This window comes from Cinclus cinclus, chromosome 20, assembly GCF_963662255.1.
Source record: "Cinclus cinclus chromosome 20, bCinCin1.1, whole genome shotgun sequence".
Classification (NCBI taxonomy): Eukaryota; Metazoa; Chordata; class Aves; order Passeriformes; family Cinclidae; genus Cinclus; species Cinclus cinclus.
Window position 1 is genome coordinate 3,027,416 of NC_085065.1, and position 21,694 is coordinate 3,049,109.

Below are 21,694 nucleotides of genomic sequence, written 5' to 3' on the forward strand. Positions count from 1 at the left end.
CCATTATAATTAAGAAGTCATGGCTCTCTGGTAAAGTTGCCACTGTAAAAGGGAAAGTGTAACCAGAGGTGTTTAATATCTCTTTAGCCAACAGGAGCAGTGGGTTCAGAGGCATCCTCAGCAAGTTTGCTGATGACACCAAACCACATGGAGCAGGAGCCATGCTGGAGGGAAAGGATGTCACCCAGAGGGACCTGGAAAGGTAGAAGAGATGGGCCCATGTGAACCTCATGTAGCCCAGTATGGTCAAGTGTAAGCTGTTGTACATGTTTCTGGCAATCCCAAGCACAAATACAGGCTGGGTGGAGAATTGATTGAGAACAGCCCTGCGGAGAAGCCCTTGGGTGTGTTACTGGATGAGAAGCCCAGCATGTCCCAGCCATGTGTCCTGGCAGCTGGGCTGATCCCCCGGTGTGGGCAGCAGAGGAGGGAGGGTTTCTGTCCTTCTGCCTCACTCAGGTGAGACCCACCTGGAATACCGTATTCAGTTCTGAGGCCCCCAACATAAGAACAATGTGGACCTGATGGAGTGAATCCAGTGGAGGCCATGAAGATGCTCTGAGAGCATCCTCTGCTCTGGAGACAGGCTGAGACAGCTGGAGGTGTTGTTGAGGGTTAGTTCTCTCCCTTTTTTCCCTCTGTGGAATTTTCCCCATTGTCATGCTAAGATACCTGTTGACTGGGCCCACGATGCCTCAGGTCACCAAGGCAGAGATGCTACCTATAAGTGGGCATGAGACCAAGGGGTGGATCTCACCATGGACAGTATTTCCCAGGTTATCCATGACTGTGAGATGTGTGCTGCCATCAAGCAAGCCAAGCGAGTGAAGCCCCTCTGGTATGGGGGGCGGTGGTCCAAATATAAGTATGGGGAGGCCTGGCAGATTGACTACATCACACTGCCTCAGACACGCCAAGGCAAGCGCTACGTGCTGACCATGGTAGAAGCCACCACTGGATGGTTGGAGACCTACCCTGTGCCTCATGCCACTGCCCGCAACACCATCCTGGGCCTGGAAAAACAAGTCCTTTGGAGACATGGTACCCCTGAGAGAATTGAGTCAGACAATGGGACTCATTTCAAGAACAGCCTCATAAGCACCTGGGCCAGAGAACACGGCATCGAGTGGGTGTACCACATTCCTTATCATGCACCAGGGGCTGGGGAAGTGGAACGGTGCAATGGACTGCTTAAAACCTCCTTGAAGGCACTGGGTGGGGGGACTTTCAAAAACTGGGAGATTAATCTACCAAAGGCCACATGGTTAGTGAACACCCGAGGTTCCACTAATCGAGCAGGCCCTGCCCAGTCTGAGCCCTTGAGAACACCAGATGGGGACAAGGTTCCAGTGGTGCATATGAGAGGTATGCTAGGAAAAACTGTTTGGGTGAACCCTGCCTCCAGCAAAGACAATCCAATTCGGGGGGTGGTTTTTGCTCAAGGGCCAGGGTGTACCTGGTGGATCATGCAAAGGGATGGAAAGACCAGATGCATACCCCAAGGAGACCTTGTTTTAGGGTGAACTACCTACAATACTGTGCCTGTATCTGTAACTGTATGGATGTCTATAATTTGAAGATTTTTAATTTGATTTGGCATGATGGTAGGGGAAAATTCGGGGTGGATAATGTTGAGGGTTAGTTCTCTCCCTTTTTTCCCTCTGTGGAATTTTCCCCATTGTCATGCTAAGATACCTGTTGACTGGGCCCTGGTGACAAGGGGGAGGGGACGGGAGGGAAGAGGGAACCCTGCGAGATTCAAACAGCCAGAAGAGGAAGAGGAAGGCTGGGCCTCGGCCCATTTCCCCCGCGGAGTTCGGACGAGAAGGACGATCGCCATCTGTGTCCCATCCCAGCGTCGGGAAACCACCATCGGACCCTGCCCGGCTGTCTTCTCGCTGTGAACTACCACCATCCAGCACTCTGCTGAGCATTGGGACCCACACCATGAGCGGAGGGCTCTCTCTCCATCTCTCTCTCCCCCTGGGACAGCGCTGCCATCACCCCCAGCCCTCCTGCGGCTCTGCGGGACCCGCCCGCCCCCAGCACCGGGAACTGCAGCTCAGGGAAAAGGTGCCTGCAGCCAAAAAACACTGGGACTGAGTTACTGTTCTGTTTGTGGGTAATTTCATAGCTGTTGTTGTTCTTGTTTGTCTTGTTAAATATATTAGTAAAGAACTGTTATTCCTACCCCCATATCTTTGCCTGAGAGCTCTCTTAATTCCAAAATTATAATAATCGGAAGAATCACATTTTCTTTCAGTCCAAGGGGAAGCTTCTGCTTTCCTTGGCAAACACCTGTCCTTCAAACCAGGACAGGTGTGTAGTCTGGTGAAGAGAAGGTTCCAGGGAGACCTTCTACCAACCTTCCGGTGCCTAAAAGGGACTGGAAGTAAGCTGAGAGGGGCTTCTAATGAGGACAAGAGGGAATGGCTTCCCACTGACAGGGAGCAGGTTTAAATTGGATATTAGGAAAACTTTCTTCCCTGTGAGGGTGCTGAGGCCCTGGCACAGGTTGTGCAGAACAGCTGTGACTGCCCCATCTCTGAAAGTGCTCAAGACCAGATTGGATGGAGTTTGGAGCAACCTAGGATAATGGAAGGTGTCCCTGCAGGTGGGGAGCACTGAAGGGGTCTTTGTTTTTTTTCCTGATTGGTGAGTTTGACAGCAGAAGCATGTAGATGGGAGACCGGCTTTCAGCTGAGTCCACAGTTTGTTTATGTTAGCAGAAACGGAAACAAGGATAAACTGAAGACTGCAAGTCTCTTTATTGGGGTTGTTTTTTGGATGTCTGAGCTGAACTTTGTCTTGGTGAAGGGCATTTAAATTCTGCAGGAGCAGAAATTTCTGCAGGAATTTAAATGTAGATTCTGTAATGACCCATAATTATTCCTTGTTGAAAGGGGTATAAATATTCAAATGGCCCAAATCGTTACCTCAAGGATTTATTTTATTTATGGTACAGATTGGCAGGTCAGACTCGGAAAAAAAAGACATAAGAAACAACTGAGGTCCTGTCCTGAACTGCTAACATTGGTACTTTCTGATTAATTAAAATATCATCAAGAAAAGAAAGAAACATCTGCTGTTAAGCTGCACTGATCTACACAGCATAAATCACAGCATATTTTATGATATTTGCCTTAGCACAAATTCATGCACAGGCTAATAACCCTTCTTGGAGAATATCCCACTTCTTTTACAATGTTAAGTGTACAGATTGGTATATCTGCACTAATGTACTTATGCTCTTCTTCATGTATCAGAAGTGACCTCTGAGACCCACCCCAGTAGTTCAGTTAGACCCCAGCCTCTTGTTTCTGGGACAAAATCTTTGTCCCTTATACTATCTTGTCCTGTCTATGACTCTCAGGCACCAGCACTATCACACTATCACACTATCACACTATCACACTATCACACTATCACACTATCACACTATCACACTATCACAGAGATTGATCCTCTGCTTTCATAATCTTACCAGCACATCTGCCAAATGCTTTTTGTAATACTTACTTCCCGCTTAGTCGCTTGCCTAATGTATTCCTCTTAGGCATTTCTTAAGAGATTCACACCATCACAGGGGAAAGATAAAAGTTGACATTCCCATTGTACAGCTGGGGTAGCTGCAGCACAGACATACCAAGCAATCCATCCCAGGTCGTGCAATGAGTGGTGGGAAAGCCAGCAATAGAATCCATAAGTCCTGAATCCAAGTTCTTTAAGTGCTTTGACTAGTCCAGATTCTCTCCTTAACACCCTTGTCACATTATTTATAGGAGATGTATTCATATAGCCACTAAGACATCAAAATTTTCTAATTATATCTAGTCATGTCAAATGACAATTATGCCCTTAGTTCAGTTTGCCAGACAATGCTTAGCCAAAGAGGGTTTGCCAAAATATTTTTGACCGAAGAAAGAGTAGGCATCTGTAGCATCTGCAGGCGAGATCGTATAAAACGTCCCTGCACCACGTCTGCCCTGGCTCCACAGAAAGCTCCAAGGTAAGAGGATGGGGTCTGCAGGCTGGCAGGAAGGGGATGGCAGCCTAATGTGCCACCACATTCCTGCTGCCTCCCGTGCTCCTGTCCAGGAGGGGACTCCATTATAAATCTGTTTTCAAGACACCTGCATATTTTCACTTTTGACTTTTGTGCAGCAGCAATTTGGGAACTGTCATTTCTGTTTTACAGTACTGACCAGCTGCCAGCCCACAAGCCACACATTTGGTGTCACGAGAGGTAAGAAGCTGATTTACTAATTCTTAGGGGCAGAGACAGATCCTTTTGGGTGGGGCATCTGTATGGCTGAGTGCATGGTCAATGTTTCACTGTATATTCTCCAGTCCACTGTAGTCACAGTATAAGGTGGTGGGGTGCTAAAGGCTGGTAAGGTTTTCAAGTGAATAATTGAAATATAGAGCAGTCCAGGTTGTAAAGGATCTCATAAAGTCATCTAGTCCATTCTTTAAGGAGTTGTGCTTGAAGTCTCTGACTACTCATGGCAGGCCAGAAAATCCCAATGGGGACATTCTTCACTTCTGCTTAACTCACCTAACAGGGAGTGAGGTGTACTGCCTTCCCATCATTGCTGTTGTAGCTGTGTAACTGAACTAAGAATACAGTAGGAAAACTGCAAATTTCAGCATTTTGTCTCAGAATATGCAAATTAATTTGAAATTTTGTCCAAAATTTTCCATGGAATCACGAAAGCAGTAAGACTATAAAGAGCTGTAATATAAGAAATGAAGCTCTGATTGCACTTCTGTAAAAGGCAATGCTGCCCTTTGTTCCATCCTCTGCTTGTTCTCTATCTCACAAGAAGAGGAAGATGCAGCTCCCATCCTCTGGAAGACACTACTTCTTCCTCCATAGACAAATGAAGAAATATCATGTTATGTTTTCCAATTTTAGTATAAATAAACAAAAGATTAAATATTGTATAAATATCTGGTACCTAACAATATACAGAAAGAGATATTTAAATGTTTTCCTAAGCTGCCCACATTTTGTTTTCCTCAGGGCAGGAGGAAGAAAAAAAAGTATTTCAGAGAAATTAATACAGGCTTTAAAACTCTATTTAAAAATAATTTATTAGAGCTTTAAAACTTTGTTTTTCTCTAAAATTCTACTAGTTTTAAAAAGCAAAAGAAAATACTAGAAAAGGAGCTATCTCAATGTGGTTTGAACATTATCAATCTTCTTTTAACAGTCATGTTGCAATTTATGCCTGGATTAAAGCAGTTAATAAAATTAGAGAAAACGGTATTATTAATAAAATTATAAAAAACTTTGAAATACGGAAACTGAACTATTAAGAAGCTTGAGTTTTCAATATGCAATTCAGGCAGTGGAGTATGAGCATTCTGAGCTTTGTGAAAAACTATCAGTTGTGAAGAAAGAGCATTATAATAATTACAAATTAATTTTAGGAGGGCCTGAGTAGTTGAAAGGATTTCTGAGGTTCGTAATTCCACAGTAGAGTGCCTGAATAGTTGAATTTGAAGTGTCTATAGATTATTTAAATGTGATTTCAGTATAAACCAAATAATCTCCCAAAATATAATTTTGAGATTTTCCATAAATCTTGAATTCCACCAGTCCACAAATTCATAATTCCTTCCAAAAGGCTACAAGCAGTATTAATATTAAAATCTTAATAACTGTATTTTTTTTTTTCTCCACAGTTTCTTCTCCTAACAAGTGCTTATTTTTTTTGACAAATTTGATCAACACGTCTGCTCTTTCACAGTGTTCTCTGCTGACAAGCCCCTCCATACTGTGCAGCCATGTCTACGGACGCTGAGATGGCTGTTTTTGGGGAGGCTGCTCCTTACCTCCGGAAGTCAGAAAAGGAGAGAATTGCAGCCCAGAACAAACCTTTTGATGCCAAGTCATCCGTCTTTGTGGTACATGCAAAGGAATCCTTTGTGAAAGGGACAATCACGAGCAGGGAATCAGGAAAAGTCACTGTCAAGACTGAAGGGGGAGAGGTGAGTCAAAAAACAAGGCTGGAGAACAACATTTGATCCCCACTCTGGATTCTTAGCTGACATGCATGTACCTTCCTGCCCCCTGACAGACCCTGACCGTGAAGGAAGATCAAATCTTCTCCATGAACCCTCCCAAGTATGACAAAATCGAGGACATGGCCATGATGACCCACCTCCACGAACCCGCTGTGCTGTACAACCTCAAAGAGCGTTACGCAGCCTGGATGATCTACGTAAGTGGCAGCAGCAGCTTCCTTTGGGCAGCCTCAGGAGCTGCTGGGCCAGGCTCAGGGGAAGCCAACGTGCTGTGTCCCTTCCTCACAGACCTACTCGGGTCTCTTCTGCGTCACCGTCAACCCCTACAAGTGGCTGCCGGTGTACAACCCCGAGGTGGTGTTGGCCTACCGAGGCAAGAAGCGCCAGGAGGCCCCTCCACACATCTTCTCCATCTCTGACAACGCCTATCAGTTCATGCTGACTGGTGAGTGCCTCTGTCTGCCTCAGAGGCATTGGACGATTACATTCTCTGAAGGGATACTCTGTCTCAGCAAACAACTTTTTCAAAGCTTTCTTGGCTCTGACACAATCTTCACCTCTGTTATGGGGTTTACTATATTCATAGCATTGTTTCTACTGCTTTGAATGAAAGACATCTCTGCACAAAGTAATGTGCTTTGGAGGTTTCTTGGTTTAAGACAAGGTGACATCATGCAAAACATTAAACTTACCTGACTATGCTTCATTCTTTCTCTGCTGTTCATTGAGTTTGAAGTACTGTATTTCTGCCTTGTTCACAGATCGGGAGAACCAGTCCATCCTGATCACGTACGTACACCCCCTGCGCGGGTCCCTGCAGGGCTGCCCGGTGCCAGGGCACCTCCTGCCTGACCACGCACCCTCTGCTTCTCTCTTGGCTTTGGCAGCGGAGAATCCGGTGCTGGGAAGACTGTGAACACAAAGCGTGTCATCCAGTACTTTGCAACAATTGCAGCCAGTGGGGACAAGAAGAAAGAGGAGCAGACCTCAGGCAAAATGCAGGTGAGTTAGTGGACAAATGGTGGGATCAATGCTTTTGTCTGTTCCTGTCAGGACGTTCGGAAGAGGTAACTAGCAATAATTATCTCCAGGGAACGCTTGAGGATCAAATCATCAGCGCCAACCCACTGCTGGAGGCCTTTGGTAATGCCAAGACCGTGAGGAACGACAACTCCTCACGCTTTGTAAGTTGCTTAACAAAGTAATTAGTGTAAAATAGTAGACAGGAGTCAGTCATTCTTTTCTGTTTTTCAGCCATCATGTTTTCAAGAGTAAAACTATATTTTTTATCATGGCTTTGCCACTTATCCTAAAGAACATTCTCCATATTTCAAACCGCAAAAAAAATAATTCTCTTTTACATTAAAATGTAAATAAAAATACCAGGTTATGTGGTTTTTATCCTATTGACATATTGTCATGTTAAAAAATATCTGTTTATTTTTACATACATTTCTATTAATTTTCTAAGAGATAGACAGAGTTACAGGAAAGAAAGGAATGAAGCTATGGGAAGAAGGAAGGAAGGACAGAATGTAGCAAGGGAGGAAATAAGGGGTGGGAAGAGGTATTTTCTAATTGAATAATATATTTGCTGTATTTCAGATTTAATTAATCAGAAGTGAAATTGTTTATTAGATCACAATTGAGATCTAAGCAGCTGAACTACTTAAATTGCTGCTTATGCATCATTAAGGTAACTTCTCTGTGTGCAGAATATAGTTAGAATAATTTGTCTAATGAATTTCACACATTCCTTTACATTTATACACTTAGCATACATAAAATACATTTGTGCCACTGCTGATTATTTTCATGGTCAAAAATGAAGAAAAAAAAAAAAAAAGCTTTATGTTTGTGGTGAAAATACAGCTGATTTTAAGAAAATGCCACTAGGTAGAAATCTTGTGGCCAGTGGAATAAATGGCAAAATTCTTCATTTCATATATATTTTTTATGCTGTAAATCTTAAAATACTTTTATTCCTTTAAAGGGCAAATTCATCAGAATCCATTTTGGTGCCACAGGAAAATTGGCTTCTGCGGATATTGAAACATGTAAGACACTGTCCTGAGCAGTTGACAATCTGTCCATTCCCCTATCTATCCATGCAGCATATTTCCACCCCACCATCTATAGTGCCTTCCCTGTTTTCTTCCCATCTTCCATCTTCTCTTTATTTTTTTTCCTGTTTCTTCTTGTTTCTAACTAATTTTTCCCCTCCAGATCTGCTGGAGAAGTCCAGAGTCACTTTCCAGCTCAAGGCGGAAAGGAGCTACCACATCTTTTATCAGATCATGTCCAACAAGAGGCCAGAGCTAATCGGTAGGAAGAATTACTGAATTGGAGAAAGATTGCTGAGTATCAGCTCACACTATTGCTTGCTTGACTAAACTAAGCCTACATGACCCATCTTCTTATTTTCAGACATGCTCCTCATCACCACCAACCCATATGACTACCAATTTGTGAGTCAAGGCGAGATCACTGTCGCCAGCATTAATGACCAGGAGGAGCTGATGGCTACAGATGTAAGTAGCAATTCAGAGTATTGTAGCTACTGTCATCTCCCAGGCAAAGCTTTTATTTTATTGTTCCTATTGCAGAGTGCCATTGACATCCTGGGCTTCAGTGCTGATGAGAAAACAGCCATCTACAAGCTGACCGGGGCTGTCATGCACTATGGGAACCTGAAGTTCAAGCAGAAGCAGCGTGAGGAGCAGGCAGAGCCTGATGGCACAGAAGGTATCAGCACATTCAGGGGCTGACGAGTTAGAAGTGGCAATAATAATTCAATATTTGGAAGATGGAGTAGAAATGTGTTTAGGTGAGATGGTACATATGTATGAAACTGCCATCCACAATACACTCTTTCTTCAATTAATGATTATCATTATCTGCACTACCAAATGAATTTATGTCCAAAAATCTTTCCTGAACTACCACTGTTAATTAGCAGCACTTGCTCAGTGTGCTTAGATACACTGAGAAAAAAAGTATTTTCTTTAAAAAATTGTTTCTGCTTGATAGTTAAAGAAAATAAGCACAATAAAGAACTTCTACTTCATAAATTACTTTTTAGGGAAAAAATACTCATGAATTCCAGAATTATTTTTTAATAAATACATTGTTTCTAGATGTTTCTGTGAAGATTTTTAAAGACACATATAGCCTTTAGATGTACTGCTCTATAAAACATTTAATGCAAAGATGATTTCATTTGAATTATTATGTCATGGGTCCTCTGAGTTCCAGTAAGCAAAAATTGATCACAAGAACATTAAATATTGCAGCTCTTTTGGGAAGGGTTCATCACCCAAAGTGCTGCGTGTCTTGATAGTTGTTTTTAGTCTTGCTAGTTTTTAATTTTTCTGTCTCCTTGTCCTTGCACTAAGTTGCTGACAAGGCTGCCTACCTGATGGGTCTGAACTCAGCAGACCTGCTCAAGGCCCTCTGCTACCCCCGAGTCAAGGTGGGGAACGAATACGTGACCAAGGGCCAAACTGTGCAGCAGGTAACAACCACCAGTTGGTGACTGGGAACCTCTGACTTGATTCTTTTTTACTATTTGCTTCGGATATTGCATTTCTTCTGCTCCACTCTTCTTTGGTATAGGTGTACAATTCAGTGGGTGCCCTGGCAAAGGCTGTCTATGAGAAGATGTTCCTGTGGATGGTTGTTCGCATCAATGAACAGCTGGACACGAAGCAGCCCAGGCAGTACTTCATTGGTGTCCTGGACATTGCTGGCTTTGAGATATTTGATGTAAGGATTTCAGGTTTGAGGGCTGCTCTTGAAGGGAAGGATTGTTATATCAGAGGACTTGGAAATAATATTCCTCTGAAGGTTTAACATGCTAGTCATTTGTGATTTTATGCAGAAGAAAACCCAGTCATTTTCTTTTATAGAAGGAAACAAAATTATCAAAAGCTCCATCAGTACAAGCACAGAGTCATGTTGTTTGTGCAGAAGCAGCAAATGGAATTTTATATGTTGTAATATTACAACTGTTTGAGCTGAATGTCATGGATTAAATACCCCAAAGTAATTCTAATAAACTTATAAAAGAGCTTCTGGAGCAGAACTAGGAGATGCATTGGTACAAATATAATGAGTTAAAGATGTTCAAATTGTTTAAAGAACCAAGGAATGAATAGTGATATGTTTAATCAGAGATATCAAGAGTTTTCAATTTGGAGACAAGAGCATGCACTCATTTTTTTGCTGAATAAAAAAAAAATGTCAAAGTATTTTATTAATTTTAGGAGATTAATTTAAAAAATCTGCTCCAAAACAATAATTTTCATTATGTATGTATTTCTTTCTGGAGCCACATAAAGGTTCTGTTATGGTGTGGTCCTGATAATATAGTTGTGTTTTAACTGGGGAGATTTATAAAGGGTGGAGGAAAATGATGAAGAACTGGGCATACTGATGAGAGTTGGTTGTTGTGGTTTTTCTCCACTGAGCAGTTCAACAGCCTGGAGCAGCTGTGCATCAACTTCACCAATGAGAAACTGCAACAGTTCTTCAACCACCACATGTTCGTGCTGGAGCAGGAGGAGTACAAGAAGGAGGGGATTGAATGGGAGTTCATTGACTTTGGCATGGACCTGGCTGCCTGCATTGAGCTCATTGAGAAAGTATGTTTTTAATTCAAGATGTCTTCCTTTCAAGAGCCCATTGTTTTCAATTTCCCATAATTAGATCATTGTATTCGGTTTTAATTGTAGAAATACATCTTGACCTGTCCTACTGCTAATTATTCATTATAGATATTACAAAGTCCACAGGAAACTATGGAAATAATTGTCACACATTCTCTGCATGGAAGGTATCGCCATTTGGCTGGATAAAGGATATTATCTTCAAAACCACAAGGCAGTTCCTAAATTAAAATGAAAACATTTTCTTCGGATTCTGGAATAAAGTTATCTTTAAATGTGGGGAAAACACATTTTTTCTGTATAGTTCACAGCAAAGCAAGTACAATGCCTGACCTCTGAGAGGAAGAAGTGGAAGTTTCTTGTAGTTCCATACAATTTAGGACACTTGAAAAATTGTAAAGTCTAAAACAAAAATAAATATGCAAAGGACACATTTGTGAAAAATACTTTGAAATATATCCTTTCTCCTCATGAACTTTAACATGGTTTTGGCATAGGAAATATTCCTGAATCACAATGCCAAAGTGTAAATCAAGCAGCTGGATCTTTTAAAGTCACTTTTTAGAAATAAATTTTTTACATTGCAAAGTTTGTTTTTCAGCTTCCTGTCTTTTACTACACTCCCTTTGAGACCAAGCCACAATCGCATACTCTACAGACATTCTCTCTTGTTTATTGATTTATCTCCCAGCCCATGGGCATCTTCTCCATCCTGGAAGAGGAGTGTATGTTCCCCAAGGCAACTGACACCTCTTTCAAGAACAAGCTCTATGACCAGCACCTGGGCAAGTCCAACAATTTCCAGAAGCCCAAGCCTGGCAAAGGCAAGGCTGAGGCCCACTTCTCCCTGGTGCACTACGCTGGCACAGTGGACTACAACATCTCTGGCTGGCTTGAGAAGAACAAGGACCCTCTGAATGAAACTGTCATTGGGCTGTACCAGAAATCATCTGTGAAGACCCTGGCTTTACTTTTTGCTTCTTATGGTGGAGCAGAAGCAGGTTATTTTTCTAAATTTTCTTTTTCAGCATTTGGGATATGTAATGATGGAACAAAAAAACAACATATTGAAAAACTATTTTTTTTTTTTTTAAAAGAGGCTAGTGGTGGAGGTGGTGGTGGCAAGAAGGGAGGCAAGAAGAAGGGTTCTTCTTTCCAGACTGTCTCAGCTCTTTTCCGGGTAAAGTATGGATTCATTTTCTATAAAATGACATGAACATATTGTCAAAATGGAGCTAAATACACTCAGGTTTTTATTTTGGCATTCGTTTTCTAAGGAAGCAATACTAAGTTTGAAGTGCCTTTTATAGTGATTTTCTGTTCACATTTAAGGATTCGGTCTTCATTTGGCTCTCTGAATTTCTTATAATAGTTCACTCACATTTTTTGTGAAAAATATTTTTCAGAATCTGTCATGTAGTATATATTTATCCCCAAAAGGCTTCTGTGAAAATATTAATATGGTATTGTTCCACTTCCTCCAAAACAAGGTGAAGAATTTTAAAGATTTTTTATGAGAATACTTTTCAATAAAAAGTATGTAGAAGGTTTGATTAAATCTAAACTTTGAATTTGAAAGCTTCTTTCTCCTAAGATTTATTATATTAGTTCCTTGTCATCTAGGTACAAAAGTAAATTTCTTTCTTCTAACCGACTATGCTTGATCCCACAGGAGAACCTGAACAAGCTGATGACCAATCTGCGGAGCACTCACCCCCATTTTGTGCGCTGTATCATCCCCAATGAGACTAAAACACCTGGTAAGATGCTCAAGCAGAAGGATCCTTGCTCTGATACATCTCTTCCCCTCTGCACTGCAATCAGTGCCATTCATTTGTGCTCTGCATTGCCAGGTGCCATGGAGCACGAGCTGGTGCTGCACCAGCTGCGCTGTAACGGCGTGCTGGAAGGGATCAGGATTTGCAGGAAAGGCTTCCCCAGCAGAGTCCTCTATGCTGACTTCAAACAGAGGTGAGAGCACTGCGCTTGTCAGCATCATTAAAAGCAATGTTGGTTCATTCATGGGTCCATTTAATCTGTGTTCTAACTTTAAAAAGAGCTGGTGGGGTTTAGTAGCTACTGTGTGTTGCTCGGAAAAAAATAGCCTTATCTTCCTCTAATTCCACAGATACAAGGTGCTTAATGCCAGTGCCATCCCCGAGGGACAGTTCATCGATAGCAAGAAGGCTTCTGAGAAGCTCCTTGGCTCAATCGATGTGGATCACACCCAGTACAGATTTGGACACACCAAGGTACAAATGCCCCTATTCACTGTCTGCCTGGGCTTTGCTCTACCTGACAGTGATGTGCTGACACATTCCCTCTCTCAAGGTGTTCTTCAAAGCTGGGTTGATAGGGCTCCTGGAGGAGATGAGGGATGAGAAGCTGGCACAGCTCATCACCCGCACCCAGGCCAGGTGCAGGGGCTTCCTGATGAGGGTGGAGTACCAGAGAATGGTGGAGAGGAGGTATGGCTTCCTCTTCTTCAGTTAAAGTCACTCTGCTTGGGGGAAATTGTTGACACTCATCAGACTGAGAATATTCATTGTACTTTTTAATTCTGCCTCAGGGAATCCATCTTTTGCATCCAGTACAACATTCGTGCATTCATGAATGTCAAACACTGGCCATGGATGAAGCTGTTCTTCAAGATCAAGCCCTTGCTGAAGAGTGCAGAGTCTGAGAAGGAGATGGCCAACATGAAGGAAGAATTTGAGAAAACCAAGGAGGAGCTTGCAAAGTCTGAGGCAAAGCGGAAGGAGCTGGAGGAGAAAATGGTGAAACTGGTGCAGGAGAAAAATGACCTGCAGCTCCAAGTGCAGGCTGTAAGTAACATTTTTCTGTACTTTTATGAGTAAATAAGATCTAACTCTTCCTTCGTTTTAGAGAATTCTCATACTAAAACCTAAAACAACATCCTAAGCTTTCTAAAATACATTAAGCCTAATACCATGTAACTAAATGTAAAACTAAGGCCATATTCTTTGTCTACTCGGTCTTATTATTGCAAGCTAGAGTTTGCAAAGTATGAGTTTTTAGTCTTCATACCTACATATGTCCATGTGAGTTCATAAAGCCATATGAGAGACATTATTTGAGACATAAAGCCTTGTTGTAATCACGGTAGTGTATCTAGTGGAGCAGAGACAGTAGTTTGATTGACCTACTACTCTGCCTTAACTCAGCTGTCAAAATGAAGAGCTGATTACCATTTCCTATAGCAGGTATCACCTCACCTCCTGTACCTACTACTTCCAGAAGACACAGATGTCCATTAAAACTTAAAATACAATCATCATCTCCATATGTCTGTTTCAAGTGTATTTTGGCCTCCTAGAACCATAAAAGACATTTTGGCAATACCCTTGAGTTGAAATGCCCATTTCAGGGAAAGATGAATCTTATTCTATTGTCCACTGACAGCATTGGCTGCCTATAAAGCTACTAAAGGGAGTTTCAAATATTTCCTCAGTGGGAGAGTTATTTACATTTCTCAACACTTCCAGATAAATTTTAATTTAGTACATAATATTATACAATTACTTTCTAAAGGAGAAAAGGAAAATACAGATTAAATCTAAGTGACTTTCAGATATACCCAAAATAAATGAAATGCAAAATTAAATGTAGCTAAACACAGATGTATTAATAAAACAAAAGGGCCAGTAAGAAGAAAACTAACTACAAACTTATACTAGTTTGCACCGTAATTGAACAACGTGTTTTTCCCAAAATTCTGCAGATCTTACCAACTGACATGGGTTCCTTCAGTTTTAAATAATATTTCCTCTATTTTCCCACCAGGAAGCTGATGCTTTGGCTGATGCTGAGGAAAGGTGTGACCAGCTCATCAAAACCAAAATCCAGCTGGAAGCCAAAATTAAGGAGGTGACTGAAAGGGCTGAGGATGAAGAGGAAATTAATGCTGAGCTGACAGCCAAGAAGAGGAAACTGGAGGATGAATGTTCAGAGCTGAAGAAAGACATTGATGACCTTGAGCTAACACTGGCCAAGGTGGAGAAAGAAAAACATGCCACCGAAAACAAGGTACATGCATTGGCAGTCACATAAAGGGTCAGGACATTACAGACTCTTAGAGTAAGAGGAAACTTACCAAAAGACACGATGGCTTTGGAAAATCTTGAGCTGGGCTTCCCTGAACATACAAGAGATAAATGAAACACAAAACAAGTGAATATGTTTTCTTCCAAATTTTAAAACATGCTTATATTGGTAGGTGAAAAACTTGACTGAAGAGATGGCAGCCCTGGATGAGACCATTGCCAAGCTGACAAAAGAGAAGAAAGCCCTCCAAGAGGCCCATCAGCAGACCCTGGATGACCTGCAGGCAGAGGAGGACAAAGTCAATACTCTGACCAAAGCCAAGACCAAGCTGGAACAGCAAGTGGACGATGTAAGCACACAGACATAGAGCAGGAACAGGACAGGTGTGGAGCCTGGCCTGGCTGTTAGAGCACTGATGGTTTTGTTGTGTTTAGCTGGAAGGGTCCCTGGAGCAGGAGAAGAAACTGCGCATGGACCTGGAGAGAGCTAAGAGGAAACTGGAAGGAGACCTGAAGCTGGCCCAGGACAGCATCATGGATTTGGAGAATGACAAGCAGCAGCTGGATGAGAAACTGAAGAAGTAAGTGTGGTTCTGGGGCACCTGAGTGCTGGGCTGCAGCACTTGTCTTTTTCCTTTGAGCTCTAACACAGTTCACTTTTCCCAAAGGAAAGACTTTGAAATCAGCCAGATCCAGAGCAAGATCGAGGATGAACAAGCCCTGGGCATGCAATTTCAGAAGAAGATCAAGGAGTTGCAGGCAAGTGTCTGTTCCTTGCCCTGCCTTGCTCAGGTGCAGCACAGGCATGAGGAGGACATGGGTGTGAAGGGTCCCTGCTGTTCTGCAGGCCCGTATTGAGGAGCTGGAGGAGGAAATTGAGGCAGAGCGAACCTCTCGCGCTAAAGCAGAGAAGCATCGGGCTGACCTGTCCAGGGAGCTGGAGGCGATCAGCGAGCGCCTGGAAGAAGCAGGAGGGGCCACAGCAGCTCAGATTGAGATGAACAAGAAACGTGAGGCAGAATTCCAGAAGATGCGCCGTGACCTGGAAGAGGCCACGCTGCAGCACGAGGCCACGGCTGCCGCCCTGCGCAAGAAGCACGCGGACAGCACAGCTGAGCTGGGGGAGCAGATCGACAACCTGCAACGCGTGAAGCAGAAGCTGGAGAAGGAGAAGAGTGAGATGAAGATGGAGATTGATGACTTGGCCAGCAACATGGAGTCTGTCTCCAAAGCCAAGGTATGGAAAAATATGAAAACAACATGAAAATAAATAATGTTGAAGTATATCCTTTAAAATTATGGCTAGGTTACCATCCAACTCACTCCCTGTCTATGGAACTTCTTCCTAACCTTCTAACTCCAAGAACCAGTCTGTAACTTGCATGTCCACATATATCTGTTTAGAATCCTGCTGTTCAGAATAAGGAGGCATCTAGTTACTAATCTTCTTTTATTCTCTGTGATCTCCACAGGCCAACTTGGAGAAGATGTGCCGCACCCTGGAAGACCAGCTGAGTGAGATTAAGACCAAGGAAGAAGAGCATCAGCGCATGATCAATGATCTCAATACTCAAAGAGCTCGTCTGCAGACAGAAGCAGGTGAGAGAGACTCCCATATGTTTGGGCATGATTCCTGAACCAGCTAGTTTGGGTCCTAAATGACAATTTGAACATCATCTTATTTGTGTGCATTCCCAGGTGAATTTTCACGCCAGGTAGATGAGAAAGATGCTCTCATTTCTCAGCTCTCAAGGGGCAAACAGGCCTTCACCCAACAGATTGAGGAACTCAAGAGACATCTGGAGGAAGAAATTAAGGTTGTTCCTAATATCTTACTTCTGGATACTGAGAACACTTGTAGCTTCACACTGTCTAGTGGGGACAGGATATACTTAATACAAGCCATCCTGGGTAAAGGCTTTGTTTCTGCAACAAGTTTGATTAATAGACTTTCTCCTCCACGCTTACATCTGTTCTTCATTACAAACACTCTTCCAATCATGTTTGTAGTGTGGAATTAATTCATTGGAAGAGACTTCCTGGGATATTACCATTCCTTGACCCAACTCCACTCTCTATCTAGGCCAAGAATGCCCTGGCCCATGCCCTGCAGTCCGCTCGCCACGACTGTGACTTGCTCCGAGAACAATATGAAGAGGAGCAGGAGGCCAAGGGGGAGCTGCAGCGAGCCCTGTCCAAGGCCAACAGTGAAGTGGCCCAGTGGAGAACCAAATATGAGACGGACGCGATTCAGCGCACGGAGGAGCTCGAGGAGGCCAAGTACGTGGGAAGTAGGATGGGAAATGATGGGAGAAGACTGAAACTGGTCAAGGGAAATTGGAGTCTGTAATCTCTAAGAAGAATGGGAAGAAGAAGAAGAATGAGAAGAATGGGATGGAGGCACCGAAATACTCTCATTGTAAAAAAAAGGGGAGGGAGGGGAAAAGTGCAGATTGGAAGGGAAACTATTGGCTTCAGAAGGGCTAAGATAGGCCTAATCCTCCATAGGTGATAAGACACTACAAATGATAGAACCTATTGTATCTGTAAAATAAGTGCTTGGCTCAAAACCCCCAAACTGCCCTCCCACAACAGTATAGAACTGATGCCCTTCCAAGCTCTAACATGGCACTCTACCTCTCCTCCCAGGAAAAAGCTGGCCCAGCGTCTGCAGGATGCAGAGGAACATGTTGAGGCTGTCAATGCCAAATGTGCCTCCCTGGAAAAGACAAAGCAGAGACTGCAGAATGAAGTGGAGGACCTGATGATTGATGTGGAGAGATCCAATGCTGCCTGTGCTGCTCTGGATAAGAAGCAGAAGAACTTTGACAAGGTCTTTTGGCCTCCAGCACCAGCACTCCTGCCCAGAGCATGCCCCCATGATGGCCACAGCCCTACTCACAGCCCGTTTCTCTGCAGATCCTGGCAGAATGGAAGCAGAAGTATGAGGAAACGCAGGCTGAGCTGGAGGCCTCCCAGAAGGAGTCACGCTCTCTCAGCACAGAGCTGTTCAAGATGAAGAATGCCTATGAGGAGTCCTTGGACCACCTGGAAACAATGAAGCGGGAGAACAAGAACTTGCAGCGTAAGTCCCTGGCCCTCTGCTCCTCCCTGCCCTTTCTCACTATCAGCCATTACCACCATTGCTCATGGGTCTGTGCCTGCAGGTCTGCAGAGATGCCTGTAACCTTGGTGGGACAGGACCCTTCCCATTCTGTTCTGTGCCTGACCATGCCATTGATCTTTGTTCCCACAGAGGAGATTTCCGACCTCACGGAGCAGATTGCTGAGGGAGGAAAAGCGATTCATGAGCTGGAGAAAGTCAAGAAGCAGATTGAGCAGGAGAAGTCTGAAATCCAGGCTGCTCTAGAGGAAGCTGAGGTACATGAAAACATTCACTGCCATCTGCCAATAAACAAAGAAATAGGGCTGAAAATACCTGGATTCTCCTCTGTTCTGACTGGGGATTCTCCTCTGTTCTGACTGAGGAGTGCAGCTGAGATTTCTGAAATTATTTTTTATTTTATCAATGTTTGTGTCTTCTTGTCAAGGCCTCCCTGGAACATGAAGAGGGGAAGATCCTGCGCCTGCAGCTTGAGCTCAACCAAGTGAAATCTGAGATTGACAGGAAGATAGCTGAGAAAGATGAGGAGATTGACCAGATGAAGAGAAACCACCTCAGAATTGTGGAGTCCATGCAGAGCACTCTGGATGCTGAGATCAGGAGCAGGAATGAAGCCCTGAGACTGAAGAAGAAGATGGAGGGAGACCTGAATGAAATGGAGATTCAGCTGAGCCATGCCAACCGTGTGGCTGCAGAGGCACAGAAGAACCTGAGAAACACCCAGGCAGTGCTCAAGGTATGCTACAGTAAGAATGTGCACTTAGAGGTTTACTTTGGTCACTATTGGCTTTGCTGCAGTCCTCTAGATACATTCCAGTTCCTTTAATAAGTCTCCTTATTTGAAGAGCTCAGAACTGGATGGAATACTCAATGTGAGGCCACACAAAAACTTAGTAAAACAGGAATTTATCTCCAGCTCTTGCCTTTCATAATCCTATCCCCACACATCCTGGCAGCTTCTCTATATTGATCTGAGGACATTTGGTGCTTGTTCTACCACTTTCTGCATTTCCTTCTTACTCTTCATTTTGACTTGGATGGTCCTTGCTTAGCCATGCTGATCTCCTGGCTCCTTCCCTGATTGATTACACATGTGAATTGAGAGCTCTTGCACTCTGGAAAAAACATTATTAACTCTTTTTTGCTTCTTTATTCTTTAGGGGAGTTTCTTAAGGTAGTTACATCCAAAAGTTTGTTGAACAACTCAATTACACTCTCTTAAAATTCAGGGATTTGAACTTACTCTTCAGCTCTCACAGATCCCCATAAATCAGCCTCCTGCTAACTTATCTAATATACTGTGCACAGACCAAAAATAAGTCCACATATAAATATATTCCTATAATTATATATATTATACTGCTGTAACAATTATTGGACTGATGGCAATTGCCATTTTGCAACACCGCTGTCGTTATCATATAATTTCTCTTTATTCTTCACCTTGTAATTTCTCTTTATTCTCTTAAAGGACACCCAGATCCATCTGGATGATGCTCTCAGGACACAGGACGACCTGAAGGAGCAGGTGGCCATGGTGGAGCGCAGAGCAAACCTGCTGCAGGCTGAAGTTGAGGAGCTCCGGGCAGCCCTGGAGCAGACAGAGCGGTCGAGGAAACTGGCTGAGCAGGAGCTTCTGGATGCAAGTGAGAGAGTTCAGCTTCTCCACACTCAGGTTAGATTCAAAATCTCATGGGCTCTTTTCTTCCCTTACAGATTGTTTTCCATGTAAATTCCTAAATCAACTCTTGTAATAGAATTCTTTATCAGAACCATAATTATTACACATGTACAGAGAAAAGGATTATGGCAAAATGAGTAGGATTGCATTAGCAGTCAGAAAAACTGTTTCAAATTTCAATATTCTCTACTATCTAGCTGTGTATGACCTCACAAAATATGTCAGGAAAATGCTGATATTAGATGTCTACAGGATAACTTGACAGTGAAACAGTACATTTATTAAATAATTGCTCTCTTTTGGAAATAACTACACAAAATTTTATTGTTCAACAGAACACCAGCCTGATCAACACCAAGAAGAAGCTGGAAACAGACATTGCCCAGATCCAGAGTGAAATGGAGGATACCATCCAGGAAGCCCGCAATGCTGAGGAGAAGGCCAAGAAGGCCATCACAGATGTGAGTTGGGTTCTCCTGGCATTGCTGATGGTCAATGTACTCTGCCCAAAATATCTCCAGTCCGAAAATGGCTTTGACCCTTGGCTCTGATCAGGCGGCCATGATGGCAGAAGAGCTGAAGAAGGAGCAGGACACCAGTGCCCACCTGGAGAGAATGAAGAAGAACCTGGACCAGACAGTGAAGGACCTGCAGCACCGTCTGGAAGAGGCTGAGCAGCTGGCACTGAAGGGAGGGAAGAAACAACTGCAGAAGCTGGAGGCCAGGGTGTGTAGGGCTGGGGCTGTGGCTGGGTGAGCGTGTCCTTGGAGAGACATTGGCAGGGAAGCTGCAGGGATGGGCTTGTCCTTGCAGGTGCGGGAGCTGGAAGGGGAGGTTGATGCTGAGCAGAAGCGCAGCGCTGAAGCCGTGAAGGGTGTGCGCAAGTACGAGCGGAGGGTGAAGGAACTGACCTACCAGGTAAGGCAGGAGGTCTCCTGCTCTGACAGGCTTTTCTCACAGTGAGTCACCTTTTGCACACACCATCCCCAAGGGGAACTGTTAACCTTGCCTGGTGGAGGACCAAGAATTGTCTCTCTATCCTGTTTGCCAACCTCCCTAGTCTGAGGAAGACAGGAAGAATATTCTCAGGCTGCAGGATCTGGTGGACAAGCTGCAAATGAAAGTGAAATCCTACAAGAGACAAGCTGAGGAGGCTGTAAGTATTGCTTGGAGAATGTGCAAAGGCCACATTCCATTGGGGCAGGACCCACATTGAATGAGGCTGAATACCAGGAGAGGGCTATGAAAGAAATTCCTGAGACACAAGTGTCTTGGTTACATTGTTTTGGTATTTTGTCATGAGGCCTTGGTGAGCTCTGGGCACCCTGCAGTCAGGCAGGTTCATTAAGGGAAGTTCTGCAGCCTGTTTCACACAGGAGACCAGAACAAACAAAGAACAAACAAACCCAAGGACACACCCTCTGATTTGCCAGCTCCCGAATCTCTGCTAATAATCAGCAGCACAAGTCATCCTGGTCTTCTCAATGAGTCACACTGAGAACTGGGCAGGAAGTAGTGTGATAGTAGGAATAAAAATTATACATCCAAGGTTGAGTTCCTTCTCATGTGTGGCACAGTCCTGGTGAAGCTCGTCCCAGTAATGTCCTGAAAAGGGGAGGATGAGGAGCTCTGTGTGAGGCTGATGTGTGAGCAGTGGTGGGAGGGGGATGAAGATTTGCAGCCCCATTAGGCTGACTTGCAGCAGGAGTGAAACCTCTGCCCTGTACTCCTAAGCCCTGATTCCCTTTTCACTCACAGGAGGAGCTGTCCAATGTCAACCTGTCCAAGTTCCGCAAGATCCAGCACGAGCTGGAGGAAGCTGAGGAGCGGGCTGACATTGCAGAGTCACAGGTCAACAAGCTCCGAGCTAAGAGTCGGGAGTTCCATGGCAAGAAAATAGGAGAGGAAGAGTGAGAAGGTCACAAGTCAACAAAGTGACCTGAAGGGCTGCACAAAATGTGACCCCTCTGTCACTTCCTTCTTGAAGTGTTCATAACCATGTCAATATGTAGAGAATAAATACGGTAGATTTATTTGCATACACTGCAGAATCAGTCATTTTGGTCATTACAATTAATTTCTGCACTTACACAAGTTCGGGGCATTTTGAAATGAAATATTTATT

The 21,694-nt window shown here is 43.6% G+C and overlaps 1 protein-coding gene across 3 annotated transcripts; it reads left to right on the top strand.

The window, feature by feature from the left end:
* Positions 1–5,793: 5,793 nt before the first annotated feature.
* Positions 5,794–21,483, top strand: LOC134052118 (myosin heavy chain, skeletal muscle, adult-like). 3 transcript variants are annotated; one of them, XM_062506369.1, is made up of 38 exons: positions 5,794–5,997; positions 6,087–6,230; positions 6,322–6,478; positions 6,795–6,822; positions 6,921–7,035; positions 7,125–7,217; positions 8,027–8,090; positions 8,260–8,358; positions 8,461–8,564; positions 8,640–8,778; positions 9,429–9,547; positions 9,649–9,798; positions 10,506–10,676; positions 11,392–11,701; positions 11,798–11,880; positions 12,373–12,460; positions 12,554–12,671; positions 12,829–12,952; positions 13,032–13,168; positions 13,270–13,525; positions 14,505–14,747; positions 14,938–15,114; positions 15,200–15,345; positions 15,433–15,523; positions 15,612–16,001; positions 16,237–16,363; positions 16,463–16,581; positions 16,848–17,044; positions 17,414–17,597; positions 17,684–17,849; positions 18,021–18,145; positions 18,316–18,624; positions 19,360–19,563; positions 19,905–20,030; positions 20,125–20,295; positions 20,383–20,487; positions 20,630–20,725; positions 21,328–21,483. In XM_062506369.1, exons 1-38 carry the CDS (start codon positions 5,794–5,796, stop codon positions 21,481–21,483), a joined length of 5,835 nt encoding a protein of 1,944 aa, XP_062362353.1. The 3 variants fall into 3 exon arrangements, with proteins under 3 accessions (XP_062362353.1, XP_062362354.1, XP_062362355.1); XM_062506370.1 differs by having other exon boundaries at positions 11,813–11,880; XM_062506371.1 differs by having other exon boundaries at positions 6,921–7,013; positions 7,109–7,217; positions 11,813–11,880.
* Positions 21,484–21,694: the final 211 nt, after the last annotated feature.

Bases quoted from the DNA above. Each gene is read 5' to 3' on its own strand.
- LOC134052118 (XM_062506369.1), top strand. From the start codon at position 5,794: ATGTCTACGGACGCTGAGATGGCTGTTTTTGGGGAGGCTGCTCCTTAC. The intron at 13,169-13,269 runs GTATGGCTTCCT...ATTCTGCCTCAG, and splicing joins CAGAGAATGGTGGAGAGGAG to GGAATCCATCTTTTGCATCC. The intron at 15,115-15,199 runs GTAAGCACACAG...TGTTGTGTTTAG, and splicing joins TGGAACAGCAAGTGGACGAT to CTGGAAGGGTCCCTGGAGCA.